Here is a 20122-nt window from a genome sequence, read left to right as displayed (position 1 = left end):
ATATATCTTTTTAGGTAAAATCCAGGGACAAGAGGATAGCAATGCAGCTGCAGTGTGCCTACCAACCTGAAGAAAAATCAATGCAAAGTGTCTCTCCCTCCTAATGACCTGTCAGAATCTTTTGGTCATGGACTGCCCTAAAGTATGCCACAAGGCTGCAGTGGTGCCAAGGTTAGCTGAGAAAGGGAGCTTGCCCCATGATTCCTGGTGGCTGCACAGAAAATTCTGTTGCTGTAGCTGAGAAGCAAATAAAGGTGAAGTTAACTTGACACCAGCTGAGGAGGGTTTGGGGGGGAAGATCTGAGACAGATCTGAGATTTGTATTTGTGTAGACAGATGGAGACTTAGGCTGAGGCTGCTTGGAATGAGACATTTCTTTGAAAGTTTTCAAAGATCATATGAAACAATTCAATCACTAATTATGAACCTTCTGTTAAGCTCATCCCTTTACCATGAGCTTTAAAACTATCTCTGCCTAATTACAAGGTTTCTTTCATTTAGATGGATATATTAAAACAACCATGGTTGAGATTGACTATGATTCTTTAAGAAGAAAGCAACAACCGTCTACCAGAGCTGCTGTGAAACATTCAGAGAGTGACCAAGAAGTGTATGATGATGTTGGAGAGCAGGAGAATATCAGCAGGTATGTATAACAAATGCATGAAAAGGAACTAATGATTCACCCCAGTCAGCCTAGACAGGAAAATCACAGAATCCCAGGACAGTAGGGGTTAGAAGGGACCTCCAGAGATCATTGAGTCCAACCCCCTGCTAAAGCAGGATCACCTAGAGCAGGTTGCACAGAATCACGTCCAGGCAGGTTTTGAATATCTCCAGAGAAGGAGACTCCACAACCTCTCTGGGCAACCTGTCCCAGTGCTCGGTCACCCTCAAAGTGAAGAAGTTTTTCCTCATGTTCAGATGGAACTTCCTGTGTTCCAGTTTGTGCCCATTGCCCCTTGTCCTGTCACTGGGCACCACTAGAAAGAGTCTGGCCCCATCCTCTAGACATCCACCCTTTAGATATTTGTAAGCATTGATCAGATCCCCTCTCAGTCTTCTCTTCTCCAGACTAAACAGCCCCAGCCCTCTCAGCCTTTCCTCATATGAGAGATGCTCCAGTCCCTTAATCATCTTTGTAGCCCTCCCCTGGACTCTCTCTGGTAGTTCCCTGTCTTTCTTGAACTGGGGAGCCCAGAACTGGACACAGAACTCCAGATGTGGCCTCACCAGGGCAGAGCAGAGGGGGAGGATAACCTCCCTTGACCTGCTGGCCAAGCTCTTCTTAATGTACCCCAGGATACCATTGGCCTTCTTGGCCACAAGGGCACACTGCTGGCTCATGGAGAGCTTGTTGTCCATCAGGGCTCCCAGGTCCTTCTCTGCAGAGCTGCTTCCCAGCAGGCGAACCCCTAACCTGTACTGGTGAATGGCGTTATTCCTCCCTAGGTGCAGGAACCAACACTTGCCTTCATTGAATTTCATTAGGTTCCTCTCCGCCTAACTCTCCAGCCTGTCCAGATTTCACTGAATGGCAACACAGCCTTCTGGCATATCAGCCACTCTTCCCAGTTTAGTATCACATTTTACAACAACAAAGCAGACTCTTGTCACAAAAGAACAGTCAATTATATAAGAAACATGTAACTGAGCTATTCAAACTGAAGTAGTCAGAGGAACAAGAATGGATTCTGGAATCCAGTACCTATAAGCATACTCAGGAGGAATCCATGCTATTGGAAGAGGACCTACACCTACAGCATTGCAGTCCAAAAAAGAACAAAATGCAAAACATGCAGGATTAAAAATCACCAGCAGGAAGCGCAATTCTCTTCCCTCCCTCTCTTTTTTTGTTCTGTCTTTTGAAGTCACATACTGCCTTTTCTAACATGTAAGGGTAAGACTTTAAAAGCAACAGAAACACTCACTGCACTGGGGAGCTCCTGATCACCCTCAATGCTCTCAAACTATGAGACATACTACCTCTTTCCTTTCAAAGAGAAGGGATTTCTGGAGGCATGGCTGTGATGGCCCTTCAGAAGAGAGTGTGGCTAATGTGTTTTGTCCTGAAAAGAAGGCCTATAAAATCCCATAAGATGAGTATGAGCAATACTTTTTTTTTTACTTCATTGGAAGTTTCTCCTCTATGGCACAGTCTCACATGTATTTGCAATGCAGTTGCAGACTCTATACTTCAATGTCCCATATGTTTCACATCAACTAGATCTGCAGCTAGAGAAGTGCCATCTCCAGCAGCATATCAAACTTGCTGGCAAGGAAACATCCTAGTGATCTTGTGACAAAAGTCAAGGCTATCACATGGCTTAACATGATGGTGGTACTTCTGCTACCCAACCTCGCTCACACAAACCTCTCCTTCTGTCACATGATGCAATAAACCAGTGGTCATTCTCCATTACGTGTCCTGATGTGCAGAAGCACATATCCCAGGATTCAGATAAGAGATCTACATACAGGTGTGGAGGATTTCAATGTGTAGGACAACCACCTTGAGACACTCAGCCATTACACCTGCTTTTACTCCTTCCCAGCACCTTAACTTAGAGGCCTGGCTGGAATAAAGGGAACGCAGCTGGCTGGCTGCTGCGTGCAGCTGATCGTAGAATTATAGAATCATAGAATCATTTTGGTTGGAAAAGACCTTTAAGATCATCAAGTCTAATCATTAACCTAACACTGCCAAGTCCAACCACTAAACCATGTCCCTAAGTGCCACATTTACACATCTTTTAAATATCTCCAGGGATGGTGACTCCACCACCTCTCTGGGCAGCCTGTTCCAATGACTGACAACCCCTTTGATGAAAAGATTTTTCCTGATATCCAATCCAAACCTCCCTTGGAGCAACTTGAGGCCATTTCCTCTTGTCCTGTCACTTGTTGCTTGGGAGAAGAGACTGACACCCTCCTGGCTACAACGTCCTTTCTGGTAGTTGTAGAGAGTGATAAGGTCTCCCCTCAGCCTCCTTTTCTCCAGGCTAAACAACCGCAGTTCCCTCAGCCGCTCCTCATAAGACTTGTGCTCTAGACCCTTCACCAGCTTCATTGTTCTTCTCTGGACATGCTCCAGCACCTCAATGTCCTTCTTGTAGTGAGGGTCCCAAAACTGAACACAGTATTTGAGATGTGGCCTCACCAGTGCTGAGTACAGGGGGACGATCCTTCCCCAGTCCTGCTGGCCACACTATTCCTCATACAAGCCAGGATGCTGTTGGCCTTCTTGGCCACCTGGGCACACTGGTGGCTCATCTTCAGCCAGCTGTGACCAACACCCCCAGGTCCTTTTCTGCCAGGCAGCTTTCCAGCCACTCTGCCCCAAGCCTGTAGCGTTGCATGTGATCGTTGTGACCCCACTGCAGGACCCAGCACTGAGCCTTGTTGAACCTCATACAGTCGGCCTTGGCCCCTGGATCCAGCCTGTCCAGATCCCTCTGTAGAGCCTTCCTACCCTCCAGCAGATCAACACTCCCACCCAACTTGGTGTCACCTGCACACTTACTGAGGGTGCATTCGATCCCCTTGTCCAGAGCACTGGTAGAGATACTAAAGAGAACTGGCCCCAGTACTGAGCCCTGAGGAACACCGCTTGTGACCGGCCGCCAACTGGATGTAACTCCATTCACCACAACTCTTTGGGCCCAGCCATTCAGCCAGTTTGTTACCCAGCAAAGAGTGCACCTGTCCAAGCCATGAGCAGCCAGTGTCTACATGAGAATGCTGTGGGAAATGGTGTCAAAGGCTTTACTAAAGTCTAGGTAGACAACATCCTCAGCTGCTAGAACATTCCCATGAGCTCCAGAAACAGTGCTTAGAAAGGTCTGCTTTCAGGCTGGCATTCTTTAAGCAACCAATACAGTTTTGCATCACCTGATATTTTTCCAGGCTGCTCAATATCAGTTTTCCTCCTTGCACATTGGTATTATAACATTGTAACCTAGCCAGAAGAGTTGCTTTAGTTGTTCTAGGTTTTAGGTAATCTGAGTATTAGGTACTTCGTTGCAGAAGTACCTTTGGCCAATCCTTTCCACTATGGCAAGCATTATAATTAACCACCTCAATGCAAGGAATTTAGAAAATTTATTGAATTCAAAACCAAACAAGAATACTTCACTGTTGCATATTAAAATGCGTAAGGAACTTGGAAGGACGAATGAATGGCTCAGATTCGTTAAATCCTTTAAGCTGTATTTTGACATTTTTATCTTCTCTAGTGATTAATAGCATTCTTTTCAGTTCATGAGCATGAATTGTTGGAAGGTCTGACATATATCAACATGTTTTGAAACCACTGTAAGAATGCCATACTAAAAAAAGCCTTTTGACCAAATAGTATTATCTCATTATTGGTAGTATTATTAATATTCCAAAATTAATAAGTGACTAGGGCTGTTGTATTTCAGGATTTCTTGGCACAGGAGTTTAACAAATATCTTGCTTTGATGTATAAGTAAGGCTCTGTCCTAGAAATAATCTCAGCTACTGTGAACCTATCAGGTTTTTTCCATTACTGTTAAAACATTGGGCTAATATGGAATCCTTGAAATGTTAGAAACATGCAGTTAGAAGTTTAAAGCATCACCCAAGGAAAGCTAGTTGAACAATAGACTCATTTGTTTACCATTTCATCTTAAGACAATCCCCCCATAAGGGATGAATCTAACAATTACTAACAATTCAGGCTGAATATTCTGCTTGTATGAAAATATGTACCTTCATTGGCTTGAAATACTTGCATTGATTTATGCAAATAGAGAATTTGCCTCACAAGTTTACTTATAAAATACTGTTCCTTTTTTTTTTACATTAAGTAAAGATGGTATTGATAACTCTCTCTCTTATAACCCTTTAAATTACTGTGAATGATATTTTAAAATACTCTTTTCTGATTTGTAATGAATTATTTCCAAGGGAAAAAAAAAGAGTATTTTTTCCTGCTGTACCTGAATCTACTAAAATTTAATCTCTCCTCATCTAAGATCTAGTTCACTTACAAATTAGATGACACATTTTCTTTAGCATTAGTGAGAATGCAACTAATTTGGCTGTAAGAAATTGGTGTGAGAGAAAAAAAAGAACTGGCACGTTTAGTTGTTGCCCATATAGAACACACAATCATGTGCCTGAGCTTCTAGTGCAGAATTGGTAGTGGTCAGCTGGCAATGTAGACGAGTGCCAAAGCCAAAAGGTTTAGAAGTAGTAACTAAAAAGTGATGGGTGATCATGGTGTTTTCTTTTTTCAAAGGATGACTGTGTTTTCACTAAAACATCTCTCATTTGCTTTTCCAGTGGTGGCCAAAGTGGAGCTGGACGTAAGTTCTACATACACTTTTTGGGGAGAGTTGTTCTGTGTACTGCTTACTTTCAAATCCAGACCTCTGCAGCTTCCAAATAATGCAGTAATTACCCATAAGAGTGGTAAATGTTAGCTAACAGGCAACAAACAAGGACGTATAGTGGCCAAATTAACTTTCTTTCCACCTGTGGGAACTTGGGTGAGAAAGAAGTTTTGTCTTCAGATACTGTGAATCACAAGCATGCCAGAAGATGACAAAACTTTAATTTTTTTTTTTGTGTGTGTGTGTGAACGTAAATCATCCCACAAGGCACATATATTTATGTAGCATTCTCTTTTGATCACAAGAGCACAGCTCATCTTCTCAGCTTAGAGTTTAGATACTAGTCATGGCAGAAACATCCCCTGGCAGTGCTGAAGGAAGCTGCTGCCAGCTAAGTACAGATTTCAGTGATCAGAGTGGAACTGGAGATGGAAACTGAGCTAACCCTGCACTGAAGGAGGTGGGGCTCAAAGGCCAGAACTGAGACCAAAACGGCAAGTTTACATTACGCTTGCCTCTGGGTTCTGTGGATGAATGCAAGATGTCACTTGCTGAGAGTGTTGGTCTGACATCTTCAATCATCACTCCAGTCACGCACAAAAATTTAAGAAGTCATCAATCATCATAACGACTGGTCCAAAATCAGCCATTTAGAATTCCATCAGCCATTTAGAATTCCATCAAATACAATGTACGTGCATTTATTTTCAGTATTCATGCTCTTGTGATTAGCAGTGCCACATTTAAATGCTATGGATGGCATTCCCAACTGGGCTAAGTCTAAATCACTGTTTTAATAAATAGGCTGTGCTGGTTTAGAGATTCCATTTGCAAGGATATTGCACAAACTGCACACACATCTGACATACTTAACAGGCCAGTAATGAATACCCTATTCAGCAGCATTAAATATAAATGCATTAATTTACTGTTTGATCTGTTAAAGAGATGTTCCCACTTCCTCCTTCGGATCAAGAAATTTATGATGGGATTGATGATGAAGATACTGTAACTAGGTAAGTTTTTATATCATTTAAATAATTTACTTCTTTAACAGAGTGCTTTCAGGTTTTAGTATTTTTGAATTAGGCATAATGAGCAAGTATTAGGATGATCAGCAAGGGGGTATAAATCAGGATGGATTCATGAAGCTAAAAAAAAAAAAAAGATTCTACATTTTTTTGGAGACGTTTTGTTCTGTAATTAATTTTGGTATGTCAGCAAAAGCAGCTGCAATCATGAAAATCCCCAAATCCCCAACTAGACAGAATAGCTCTGAAATGAAAACAACAAACTAAAATGTTAGCTTGCTGAGTAACAATATGAAACCAGTAAGCCACTAGATTAATATCTATACCTACAAATATATCTCTGTATCTACAAATGATCTAACATATTTATACTTTAGCATTTTAGTCTTTAGCATTTAGGTAAGTGTCCTTGTGGTATATACATTGTTGACATTAATGAGAATTATGTGCATCAATGGAGAATTAAAACTGGACCTTTTAAAAAAGAATTTTACATTTTACATTGTGATAATTGCATGCATACTCCAAAGGTCTGTATCGCAGGATGAAGATAAGAATGGTATCTGGTCCTGGGGAATCTTGAAGAGGCTAAAGGTCAAAGATGACAAAAAGAAAAGTGTACGAGAAAAAACAACCAAAGTCAATGGGGCAGAAGATAATGGAGATTTGTTGTAAGAGTCTGCCAGGAAATCACAGTGCACATTAACTAATTCTAATAAAGCATTGATCACATGCTACTAACCTGTTCTCACAGCAGCCTAATGAATTATGCATCAAATTGCAGCTCAGGATGATACTTTTCTGCAAAAACACTGACCTCCTTTCTTTTTACCTGCATAATATAATTACTTTCTTAACAAGCTGTATTTGTTGCATAAGTCTGGTAATTAAAATATACCAAAATTTTTTTTTGTTCAAGAGCACCAAAATAATCCAGCATCTTTGTGCCACTCTAGTGATCTAAGTTTGCTGTATCCTCAGTTAAAATGTACTTTGCTCATCAGTACAATATAGCTGAGATAAACTGCTACATCTAGTCCCATTAATCCAAATTTTAGGAATAATATGCCAAACAGAAAAATGCAAAGATTGTCTTCTCCCCATCTTGCCTAGAGGTTAGATCAGCAACTGGTGTTTTTACCACCATCTTTTCTCATTTGGTTCTGAACCAGTTTACTTTGATTCAGTAGTAAAAATACATTTAGTCCATGACTATTGCTGGTGTCAGTGGAGCTTCAAAATGTCTGGAGATTACTTGGAGCCCTTGTGTTGCAAGTTTTTTAAATGATTTAAATGATGCAAAAGCCCATTAATAAGATATAAATATTTAATGACCATCTTTTTTTTTTCCCAGCATGTCTCCTTCAAGAAAGCAGTTTGGAAAAGGTAATTAATAGCCTATTGTTCAGCCTCCATATTGATTCCTGATCCTTTTTTCTGTATACATTACTCTGTATCATGCTAGTCACAAAAATACATCCAAGGAAGGAAACAGGATTTCCTATTGCTTAGCCAGTTCCAGGAAAAAAAAAATTCAAATATTGTGACTGATATGGCTACAGACAAGGAGATACAAATACATTGCAAGCTCTCTAGAAAATAATTTAATGTATTTTTTAAGAACCCATGATTTTTCTGTGTGAGATTTCCACCAGTTCATTTTATTTGACGTTATTTATAAACAGATACACTTGGAAAGAAACAGTTAGTGCAAGACTTCAAAAGTAAAGAGAGATGCTTGAACAATTTCTTCCTTTCTACAAATATGCTGAATGTGATTCAAAGTATATTCTTGGGGTAAGAATTCTTTTCACTGCTTTGGCATTGCAAGATGGCCTAAAAGCTAACATACATGTGACTCTCATCCACTTCTAAGCAATGTCGCATTGATCAGACTGTTTCAGAAGTGCCTGAGTGTACATTAACATCAAACCCCAAAAATATACTTTGATGCAACACAGTGGGAAACAGACTAATTAAAATGAAGATTAAAGGCTATTGCATTAGCCAGCATGTGCTAAAACTTGCTTCAGCTTAAGAAGATTAAAATATCAGTGAATACCTATTATTATTAATAAAGAGTCTTATTCTGAAAAGGTGGGCTGGTGTTTGTTTCGCACAGCACATTGTGCAAAACAGAGAACCCACAGTTACTATAGATGATAAACGGCTACAGTACTTGCTGCAGTTTCTTGTCAACTTAGCTGCCGTACCATAGATTGTAACACAATGTATTCACTACTCAAGGATCACATAATAATTTTCCATTCTTTTAAACACTATTGTTTCAGATTGTGGAGACAATGATGTTTATGATGACGTAGATTCTTCAGACTTCCCTCCTCCACCGCCTGAACTCAAGCAAGTGAAAATGGGAATTACTCCCCTGATTAGGAATCTGTAATATATTGTGAAACATTTTCAAAGTATTTAGTAGAGGCAAATTGCTACTAATATATGCTTTATTTGCTGTTGTCAGGCTTTGTAGTTCTCCTAACACTACTGTTGACAATGGCAGCTGAATGCTCCCTGCTTCTATTTCAGATTGAAATAATAGTTAACTGTAGAATAAATAAGCATGCTTTGAATGTCAACAAACTCAGTCCCTGATGGACAAGAGGTAGAAATGAATGCATGGCCTAGAGGTACTTCCTTGTAGATTCTTTGCATGCACTCCTCTTCCTGTCAAAATCTGGGGACTGTTAGGATAAGTACTTGATCCCAGCTGTTGTAGTATTTTAAGAGAAAAGGAGATAGTGCCCTGTGTTATAAGTATGAAACACATCTGGAGGTGTAAAGTTCAACCTGGAAACCTTTTATCCCAGGACTAGCAAGTTATGGCCATCTCTGGAGCACAGATGTGTTACGAGCACAGATGCATCTGTGAAGATGACTGCAACATGTCACATTTTGTTGTCACTAATTCCACTCACGTGGAGCTACAGAATGCACTACAATAATCTAGTCTGGAGGTATTAAAACAGAGAGAGGTCTTTGAACTGTATATCCAGAGGAAAAGATGTGGCCCTGCTAACCCAAATCTAGGTTAGTTCACACACACACACATACATTCGTTATCAGTGAAACTGTCATCCACAACTCCTGCAGAGATCAGGAAGGATCAAAAAGTAGAGTCGGACTTTAAATTCCCAGGTACAGCATCAGGAGGGGCTGTTAGGGCACAAAACCCTTCTGTGCTCCTTGGCGCAAGTCAACAGTATCAGGGATGTGGAAAAAAACAAGAGAACTTGAAATGGGTCATGTAATGCAGATTCCCTGGTGTAGCAAGGTCTTCTATGGGAACACAGGGCTGTTGCGGATGAAGGTGTTTGACATGGTTATGATTTAGTCAATTCAAAATTTATTAATAGGATGAGTTAAAGGTTGAATTTTAGTGGCACTCAGTGATTGACTAATTTAAAGATTTAAAAGTAATTCAGTAAAATATGTTATGATCAAAAAAGCAAGTTAATTACAGATTCAAAGATGGCAAGATTCACACTAACTTACCTCAAGGTATCTTAAATCAAAGTAGATAGATAGATAGATAGATAAACATAAAACATAAAACATAAAACATAAAACATACAGATACACACAGACAGAAATACTTGGGCCCGGTGATGAGTCACCCACACTTGTGAAGGCAAATGTGAATATTTAAACACATAGATAGGTAGGAAGGTGGATGAAGGACGCTAGCTTCTAGTTAAAATTTCCCTCTTTGAGTCTAGAGTAAATACAACGCATCGGCATTCCTCAGTGGGTGACAGTTGAGACTTGAGGAGGCTGGCTTCACCCTGGCCTTCCATCGACAGATGGTCCTCAAGGAGATTTTCCCCAAAGGCATCCCAGCTCAGGGGAGATGCTGGTCACAGCCCACTGTGATCCAGGAGAGCTCAAAGGGTCTCACTTAGAATCGCTGTTTATAGGACCCTAGAGAATTAACTTTTGTCAGGTACTTTTCTACTTTGGCCCAGCTCGGATGGTGAAATATTCTGGTACTTTCCACCAGTTGCATAGACTCAGAACTTTTCTGGCCATCACCCCCTTTTGGGCCATGACTCAGGTACAGGTGTACCAGGCTGTCCGGAGGTGATTGATTGTCATTATTGTTCCCAAACAATAAGGGAGCAAGAGCGTCATGGTCCAGGTACAGATGTACCAGGCTGTTACAGTTCCCAAGCAAAGCAAGAACCAGGCACATTAAAGGGGTGCCTTAACGTTCTGGTGTGCTGCCCTGGCATGTGGCCCAGAAAAGGGGGGGAGAAATTGCACCAAGTACCAAGCGGCCAAAGAGGAGGGGGTACAGCAGCTGTACGAAAGGCTAAGATGTTCAACTGCCTCCAGAGTGGGACACGTTATTCAGCCTGTTGCCCAAAGATACATAGATTTCACAAAAATTGCCCCTTGCCTATAGACTCTAAAGTGATGGGTATCATTCACCTAAACTATTTTTGGTAGATGTAAAGTTCTGATTGCTGTGGCAGGTAGATACTTTGAATAATTTTCCATAATCACTTATGTGATAAGTATATTGACATCAGAACTTATTAAAAGAGAAAAGCAGGAAAGACAACACCAACTTTTTATTTCTTTTGAAATCAAATCTGTATTGTATTATCCATATTAGTTTTGTAGAGCAAAAACATACTAAACACACATGAAGGCAAATGCATTTTCACTAAAATGATCAGAAAGGTTGTCAATACCTCAGCTGTGTTGCTAAATTTGTTTTTATCTGTAACCTCTTGTTTTAGTTCATCAAAATCAGCGAGCCTTGGAAAATGTAAATCAGATGAAAAAGATGCACAAAAGCTTAAAAAGATGGAAAGAGAAGAGAAAGAGTTCAGAAAAAGGTTCAAAGTAAGTTTTGTTCACATAAAAGATAAAGATTAAAATATCTGAATGGTGTCCTCTAATTTGTACCCCCTAATCTGTGAACAATCCATTACCTTGCCTTGGAAAGGTAAAGCATTACTGCTTGTAAAAATAGTGATCTGAGCATTTGTAAGTCAAAATGACAAGCATGGGCTCATATTACAATGCATAAACAATTATTTGCCTAATTTTCCAAAATTTAGTAATAAATGGGAGTATGTTGGTCTAAAAATACATGATCATAGACTTTACACTGATGGTTTTTAACCAGCATCTCTTTATTTTATTTTTGCAGTTTGAAGGTGAAATTAAAGTTCTTTACTCTACCACCACAATCCGGGATTTGCCCCAGAGAAGATGGGGACCTAAAGACTTACAAGTTAAACCAGGGGAGTCTCTTGAAATTATAGAAAGTACAGATGATACCAAGGTCCTGTGCAGGAATGAAGAAGGAAAATGTAAGTTTTATTAAAAAGCTGTAGTACAAATTGAATTGTCAGAGAATGATTGAGTCAGGACATGTACAAAACCCTCTTCCTTGTCATATTAAAGCAGAGCCTAATCCTTGTCCTTTTTCTTGCCTGGTGGTCGACAAGAGGTAGATTGTTGTTATTTCATTATTGTGTTTTAAAAGCGGCTAGCCTTAAAAAAAATTAAAAGTCCAGCAGACAAGAGATACCAAATGTGAAAAAAAGGCCAACTTAGTTATTTAAATCTTGCTTTGCATCAACTAAGATTAGCAGATGTTTTTGTTCCTTCCATCGCCCTCTAATTTGCCAAAAAGAGTATAGCTATGATACCCCACAGAATCTAGTAAAAGTAAAATCCTTGCTGCACCTTTGGGAAGCACTTGCCCATTGATTGCAGCCAAGGGAAAGTCAATAACAATATTCTTACTTTGGATTCCAGAGAGGGAGTTAATCTTTTCACCAGGCTGGGGTGAGCTGCTTAGGAGCCTTCCCCCCAGCCCCAAGCCGATCCAAGGCATATGTCCTTATTGGCATGCCTGCTTGTTTTGGGAGCTGTGCGAGGCCTTTCAGCTTTTCTTTGAAACTCTTGGCCAGGGTGTGCATTGGCAGAAGTTTTTGCATTTTTGGAGAAGTCTGGACCATCTACTGTTGGTTTCAATTTCTGAATATGCTTCTGTTATAGTACTTTTCAAACCTCCTAAAGAAAATTCACTTTGTGTAGGAACAGACTGCGTTCAAGGTAGCAGCATCCTTCCGGTCCCCTTTACTTTTTACCTCTGACCTATGTAGAAGACCTCTGGAAGGGGATTCAGTCACTTTCTTTCTATTTTTCTCTCTTCTGTACTCAATTGTTACAGTCTGGAGTATAGCCTTGTTCCTGGCAGGCCTGCAGGATGAGGAAGAATTTCTTGCATAATAACACATATGTTTTTCAAAATACAGATTGCACTAGTGTAGCCACTTCCCAAAGAGCAGCTTCCAATCCTGCATTTTTTGAATCAAGCTAATAACAAAGTAGAAAGTAGTTCATGTTGGCTGTTTTCCTCACATAGTCTTCAAAGCCTTTCAAATACTGACAGGAGCTACTGCTTTGCTATGCATAAAAGAGCAAAACAAATAAAAATACCCTCTCTGAAAATCTCTGAATAGAAATCTGTCGATTTTCACATTAATTAGTGAAGTTTGAAAACTACTTTAGTTAAGTACATGACAGTTGCTCTAGTTGCTCTAGCTTCTCATATCTTCAAGATATGATTTTACCTTTTGAAGGTCAGATAAACTGAAAATCAAAAAATAAAGATGTTTTTGTTATTTTCTTGCACATTAATTCTTCCATTTGATCATTAACTTATGAAGCACTTCCATAGCTTCATGCCTCTACCAGCAGTTAAACAAAATTACAAATTATATTATGTTTTCCCACATTTTTAAGCAAGGGCTGATGATCTTAGGAGCTTATTCTGCTATCACTTATTTTAATTGTTATTAAATTATATGAAATTTCAAAAGTGAAACAAGGAACTGATTCTCATTTACCTTTTCAAATTCCTTCTTACTGTTGCCTTGGTCTGGCCCATGTACCTTTTGAAATACACCAAAACCTTCAATTCACTTTCATAGACTTTGCTTAAACATTAGGATATAAATGGACTTCAGTGCCTGAAAATGTAAATGGTGTCCTCTCCAAGCTTCCTTTACACTGTCAGAGAGCAGCTGGCCTGATGTGCGCCAGCTTTCAGTGGTGATAAGTTATCAAGATGGAGTGTGCTGACCTGCTGCTTTGTTCCCCATTATGGAAGCCACATAAATATGAATAAACGAGTTAGAAACTGAAACTTTGGATGTGAAATTTTGGATTAGTAAGTTTGAAAGAGTGTGAGATCAGCAGGGGCTGTATCTCCCACATATTTAGCGGCTAGGGACCGTCAGAAGAGCCTAGGTTATGCTTTGCAGCAGTAGAAGGACTGGCATGTGTACATCTGGCTTGCAAGCACACTGTGTTTATACACCACGGCTGTTAGCAAAAAAAAATTGCTTTCCTGTATTTCACGTGAGAAAATTAAAAGAAGAAACAGAAAAGATTAGATTAGCCAAATGATTTAAAATCATTTGAGACTTCAGGAGCCCTGGAAATTACTGGACTCGGCTTAGAGAATTTTAAAAACATGACATCTTTTAAAAACCTCTCAATTTCCATTGAGAGGTTTCCATGCCTTTATCCTAGATAATAAAATCTGAGGAAAGACAACCAGGCTAAGAATATTCTGAACAGACACAGCTTTCCCTTTGTGTACTGACTTGCAGTCAGCCTGAGAGAATACGCAGGTGACTGGAAATCTGCAGCACTAGGTTCTTTGACTATTGAAGATTACCTGCAGTTTAACATTTTTAGTAGGCAAAAGTTATAATAGAATTTATGTAAGTATCAGATCGTCATAACCCTGAAGATATAAATACATACGAATGAAGCAAATCCTATCTTACATAGCTGAAATCAAATATTAAATAGCACTATTTTCATTCATGTAACTTTTAAGTCTTAAACAGAAGCTAAGGCAGATTAGTGTCAAATAAAATATTATCACATGAAATTAATGCCTCTTTAGGCAACCTTCAGCTCTAGCACAATACAGAAGTTTTCTTTCAAAATGCAGTGGTTTTAATGTATTATGGCCTTCACAGAGCAAATCACTAATTACTTTATATATAGCAATCAATTAGTGTGACCATTTAAGCCTCCTAATGAATAAAACAAGGCAACTTATATAGTAATTTCAAATATAACACAAGATCACATTTCTCCTTTAGAACTGTCCTAATTTTGTACCAACATACTAATGCTTACCTACAAATATGTAATTATAGTTAAGGCTTTCTCTTTGCTGGTATATGTTATACCAATGTACCAAAAGTATTTCAGTAGATATCTTTTACTAAAGACAGCCAGTAATTTTTTCAAGATATTAAATATATCAAAGAAGAATATGTGTGGGTTTATCCAATTTCATTAGTAATGCAACAGAGTAATAATTCAGTAGTGAGTAGCTTTTCTAAGGTATTTCCATTATCTATATAAAAAGTTCTTACCAATGATACAGTTAAAAATTTTCAAAACAACTACAGTCAGTGATAATTAATTGGTGTATACATCTTATAAGACATTTTTGTCCCTGTAGGAAACTAGACATATTTCTGTTATTTATTATTATAAATATTATGTGGTTATTATTATACTGCATTTTTGTGCTACAGTTTGTGAATTGTACTGTATTTTGTGTTAATACCTATTGTTTCACACCCCTCTTACGTAACCAGAAAACTAAAATATAAGATTAAAACCTACTCTTGCATTACCTGTATTACTATTTTCTCCTTTCAGCACTAATTTTCTACACAATGGAAACTATTGCAAAGACACAAGAGAAATGACATTTTATGAATATGTAAAGTACCTGGCACAGCAGACATCTAACTGGGCTTGGAGCTAGCTACTATAGTATTATGATTCTCTACCTAAAGCACCACGTTACACTAAACAAGCAGATCAGAATAATAAAAACTAAAATCTGACATAGCAAAATTTTCCTCAAATACATGTCCATTGTACGTTGTTATCCATCTATTATGTCCTTCTGTCTGAAATACCTAAAAGAGAAAAACTGCATTTCACTAGCGCTAGCAACAGAAGAAAAATTATGAATATTTACATTTAACTTAAATACATATGTATTTGAATTTTACAGATGGCTATGTTCAGAGAAGCAATCTAGTTGAGAAGTAAGTACAAAGTGATCTTTTTGAAAAATTTGTTATAACACTCACTTTTGTTATAAACTGTTTGTTAAATAAAAGTGAAATGTAATTATTTTAGTATGTCATTCTTGTCCTGCAAATTGAGTTATTTTTGTGGAGTTTAGATTTCTCAAGAGTTAGACACATACATCCATTCTGGAAATTTTCCAGGGCCCTATTCATCATTGCTTAACCATAAACTCTGGTTTAAACCATGAAAAATTACATTAATTACGCATTATTGGTATTACAATCTTTTACTGAACTGCACATTAATGTGATTAAGTGTATTGAAGCCATTTTCAAATGTTTACCTAAAATGGACCAGTTTTTGTTTAGGTTTATTTTTATTTCGGTCTTATTGGGATTGAGCAGATTTGGCTCAGCGTTGCTCCAAATAACTGCGTGGACTTCGGCATTTAGGTTCTAATCCAACACTCTCATCAGACAAAGCCTTCCCGTTTTCTTCAATGGGCTTTATGTTAGACCCTTAAATATCAAGTCAGGTGTCACTTTTAAAACTGAGGCCTGCAAACACTTTTACATACGTTTAAGTTATATATAAATAGCCTTATTGGCTTCCATGGGCCTCTTCATGTATCTAAGTGACATATTTTGAAAATTCCTGTTCATGGAGCGTGTTTCATTTGTAGACATTACCTAAACTTGTTATCTAAGAATCTGCTCCTCCAAAACCATTATGGTGTTGCCAAGTACAGAAACAAATAAGAATTTCAAGGGCACACTGATTTTTTTAACTCATCTTTTCTAGTTTTCATTTTAAAAAATCAGTAAGTATTTCATTTTTTACAGAAATATCTCTATGAGTGTTTTAGAATAGCTACTTTAAAACTTAATTAAAAAACCTAAGCTTTTAATAAAGCAAGCCTTTCTTGTTAGAAAGAAATGTATCGAGCTCTACCCTTCACTGAAAATCTTTTGACCTAGTTGTCTTGCTCAACACTGCTCTGTTACCACAAAAGTTGCACTTTCCTAATTAGCAAATTAATTACTTGATAGCATGTCTGCACCATACTGCTACATTGTTTTGTATCTGCATGCTAATAGTGATATATACCTGATGTCTCAATTTTTAATACATTTTTCTTTTCTCATCAATTACAGTGATGGAGAGATTTACGATGATATTGGTGATGGTATGTTGAACATTTCAAGCAATACAACAACTATATTCAATTACACCAAATAACTTTGAGTCGAAGTACTACACAATACTAATATTTTTGCATTTTATTTCTATTTCAGATTGCATCTATGATAATGACTGATGCAGAATTCTACACAAGTAAGAGCTTCATTGAAGATCAAAATCTATTTTGGACTTCCTAACTGTGAAAGCAAGAGAAGTCACTAAAGCTGATTGCAAATTAATTGGTTACACTCTTCTAAACATACAATTAGCCTTTTTTAGGATTTCAGGGGTTTGTCATCCCTTGCTTTGTATGACTTTCATGTTGCCATTTATCTGAGCAATTAAAATTCAGGGAGTATGAGCTAAAGTTAAGGTTATAATTTTCCATTTCCTTTTTACATTTGTGACAGTTCATGTAAAAAACAGTTCTTCAATTAGCTATACCCAGAGAGCCCAGTTAGGTCTATACAGGGGACAGCAAACCCTTGGAACAGGTTTTACTCTGGCTCTGGTCTACTGAACACCAGCAACTGCCACTCTGGGGAGGATAGCATCCTGAAAAGAAAAGCTTCCTTTGGGGATAACATCCTGTTGTGAAAACAGGAAATCAAAAGTGGGCATCAGAGAAGACAATTGCTGACCTGCCATTCCAACTGCAATGGTGTTAGCTACACTGACATGTACAGCCATGTACCATTACTGAGGAAGTTTCTTTTTCTACATTGTACTAATGATAGAATATTGTCTTCTAAAATTCATTTGACCATTTTGTAAGTGCTTTTTAACTAATATTAATATTAAAATAGTAACAATGTTATATGTGTTACATGGAGCACTCTGAGATATAAACCATAGAAGAGTCTACTTTATAGTATCATGTTGCTCAAAATATATTCAAAACATTTAGGTTAAGATTTAATTTCTGTTTAGTTTGAAGATATGTTGCTGTTGTCACTATAGTAATTTAGGCATTAAAATGGACCTATAAACTGATGATAAAATGGTTGGAAATAGATTAAATACATTAAATACATATGCATATTTATCATACCATTTTGATAATATCTTTTTCTTCTAAGTACTATATTTCACACTAGACTTGGCTAAATCAGAGTATAGAAATGAAACATTTCCACGCTTATCCATTGTAGAAACAACATTTATTTCTAAACATCATTGGTGATGCTGTTATCTGCATGAGCAAGTAGCAAATCAAAGTAAAACGAATGGATGAATCATAATAATAAATATAATTTTGCACTTATATATCACAATGCACCGGAAATCAAAAGATGTTCACAGTGAACTCACAATAAAGAAGGTGCACATGTGCAAAAAATGGAATATGTATTTGTAATGTGTAATGCTTTTGCTGTAGTGCAAGATAGTCAAAAACCTGTAACAACCAATCTGGCTGGATCAGTGCAAGCAACGCCTCCTGACAATCAAGTCTCCTATAATCCTTACGGGAAGTAAGGTACACTGTGCAAGCCAGTGCAATGTAGCAAACTAGCAAGTTTAGCTTATAAACATAAAAAACTTTTGGCTCTGTTGAAGTCAGTGAGTTTTAGTCTTACCTTTAGCAGAGCTGAGATTTTATCTTACAAAAGTGCCTTTTATTGATGGTTCAAAATACAGTAAATCTCTAAGGAGGTATAATGCTATGGGGATATCAAACATAAAATTAACTGTAGAGATAATAGCCTATAAGCTATTTTATACTGTATTTAAAATCACTGATAATACACTGAAAAAGCTATATGCAAACTTGAGTTTCCTGTTCTATATTTGCTATTCAACCAGCATCCAGGGATACAAATACCGATTTTATGTGTAAGCACCAGCACCCAAATTTAAAACAAGACCTTGTGAAGTACAATTAATGTGTCTGGCTCTTTGGCTATGTCACTGCTGGTGGTTTATTTTTCAGGGGCATTCAAGAGGGTATTTGCATCAAATTAGTGATATGCCAAAGAACTGAGAGGGAACACAGACATTTAGAAATACACAACCACGTGTCAGTTAACAATAGGACAAATAGTTTTGAAACACACAATCACTTGTCAGGTCACAATAGGATAAATAGTTTCACGCTTTACACAATTATCTCAAAAAGAGTTTGTGTTAAATTCTAACATATATGCCCAGTCTTGTTTTAGTTTTAACTGATAGTAGAATTTCATGGTTTGCACTAAGACCAACAAAGGAATTTTCCTTTTGAATATAGTTTATCTTGTATTAAAGGATTTCAGTAGAACACAAACCTCTTCTGTCCCCCTTAAAAAGAAGTGAATTTTATTCTCTGTGAGATTTTTCAGTCATATATTTTTAATAGCTTTTCCATGTTCTTAGCCTTGATGCGTGGTAGGTACTGTGTTTCCTTACTGATTATACTGACTGTATTGGTTTTATGATACATTAAATCATCAAAGGAAATAATCCTAAAATACTTTAAGCTAAAAATCTGTGCATTGGTTGCACAGATCAAATATAATGTGATTGTTACAGGGTGTTGAAATGTATTTATAAGGTATTACACACTGAAAAATTACTGGTATTGTGTATTTTTTCATTATTTTACCAATGTCATTCACTGGATGCATTTTTTTTCTTTCTTCTGAATAAAAGTGTGCTTTCTGACAAGAAATGTGGGTACACGATCTTCTGCCAAAGCAGAACAACAGTAGCTGAAAAATAACTTCTGAAAATGATCACTGAGCAGCTAACAGAGTGAAAATTAACTTCACTATTGTTGCAAAGGCAGCACAACTACAATATGGCATCTGTTTATCAGTACTTAGTATCCAGAAGATGAAATGTAAGCAGAAAATCTTCTAGACAGGAAAATCTATAGTTAGGCAGTTTATTAAACTGCTTTAAGGGTTTCTCACCTGTAATTTATTCTATCATCTTTTAAAAATCATAAAGAATAGGAAAGCTGTTCTCTCCCTTGATATTTTTCCCTCTCAAACTTGGTCTATAATCCTGAAGTATTTGGCTGTGCCTGCTAAAACATTCAGCAGTGAAAACATCAAAATATTGACATAAAAATTAGACTTCAGCATGAACACCCCAGTTAAGGTAAACAGAGCTGGTTTCCATCTGTGTTGTACCTCTATGCCATCCCAGTAAACAGGCTAAGCAAAACAAAAACTGGGAGGCCAAAAAAGACTTCTCTAGTTCAAGAACTTTAGAGCATTTCTCTGCTGTTACCGCAGGCTCTGGACTGCAGGAATGCAGCTGATCTCCTGTGCATTCCTGTGTAAGAGGTTTATATTCTCGATCCACATAATTGCAGATCCCTTGGCTACTCCTCCTACGGTGGTAACAAAACCCTCCTCTATGTGCAATCTTGTTTGCATAATCCACCTCAACTGCGAAGATCAGTGCTTTAGTAAGGGGAAGGTAAGTCAGTGGAGGAACTTAGATTCACTG

General features: G+C 37.8%; 1 protein-coding gene across 3 annotated transcripts in view; it reads left to right on the top strand.

Moving 5' to 3' along the window:
• The window catches only part of FYB1 (FYN binding protein 1), a 68734-nt gene extending 49412 nt beyond the window's left edge, over positions 1-19322 (top strand). For 2 of the 3 annotated variants that reach the window (XM_054810314.1, XM_054810315.1), the window contains exons 9-19: positions 502-646; positions 5311-5333; positions 6307-6376; positions 6922-7062; positions 7746-7777; positions 8683-8752; positions 11152-11257; positions 11568-11730; positions 15486-15519; positions 16660-16691; positions 16801-19322. In XM_054810314.1, coding sequence (XP_054666289.1) covers positions 502-646; positions 5311-5333; positions 6307-6376; positions 6922-7062; positions 7746-7777; positions 8683-8752; positions 11152-11257; positions 11568-11730; positions 15486-15519; positions 16660-16691; positions 16801-16823 — 839 coding nt within the window. In that variant the 3' untranslated portion in view covers positions 16824-19322. The remainder of the gene's footprint in view (positions 1-501; positions 647-5310; positions 5334-6306; positions 6377-6921; positions 7063-7745; positions 7778-8682; positions 8753-11151; positions 11258-11567; positions 11731-15485; positions 15520-16659; positions 16692-16800) is intronic. The other variant, XM_054810316.1, reaches the window with a different exon arrangement.
• Positions 19323-20122: the final 800 nt, after the last annotated feature.

The sequence above is a fragment of the Grus americana genome, chromosome Z, assembly GCF_028858705.1.
Source record: "Grus americana isolate bGruAme1 chromosome Z, bGruAme1.mat, whole genome shotgun sequence".
In the NCBI taxonomy this organism is placed as follows: Eukaryota; Metazoa; Chordata; class Aves; order Gruiformes; family Gruidae; genus Grus; species Grus americana.
The sequence above is the reverse complement of the archived record's forward strand: the minus strand, read 5'-3'. Positions and strand labels throughout refer to the sequence as shown.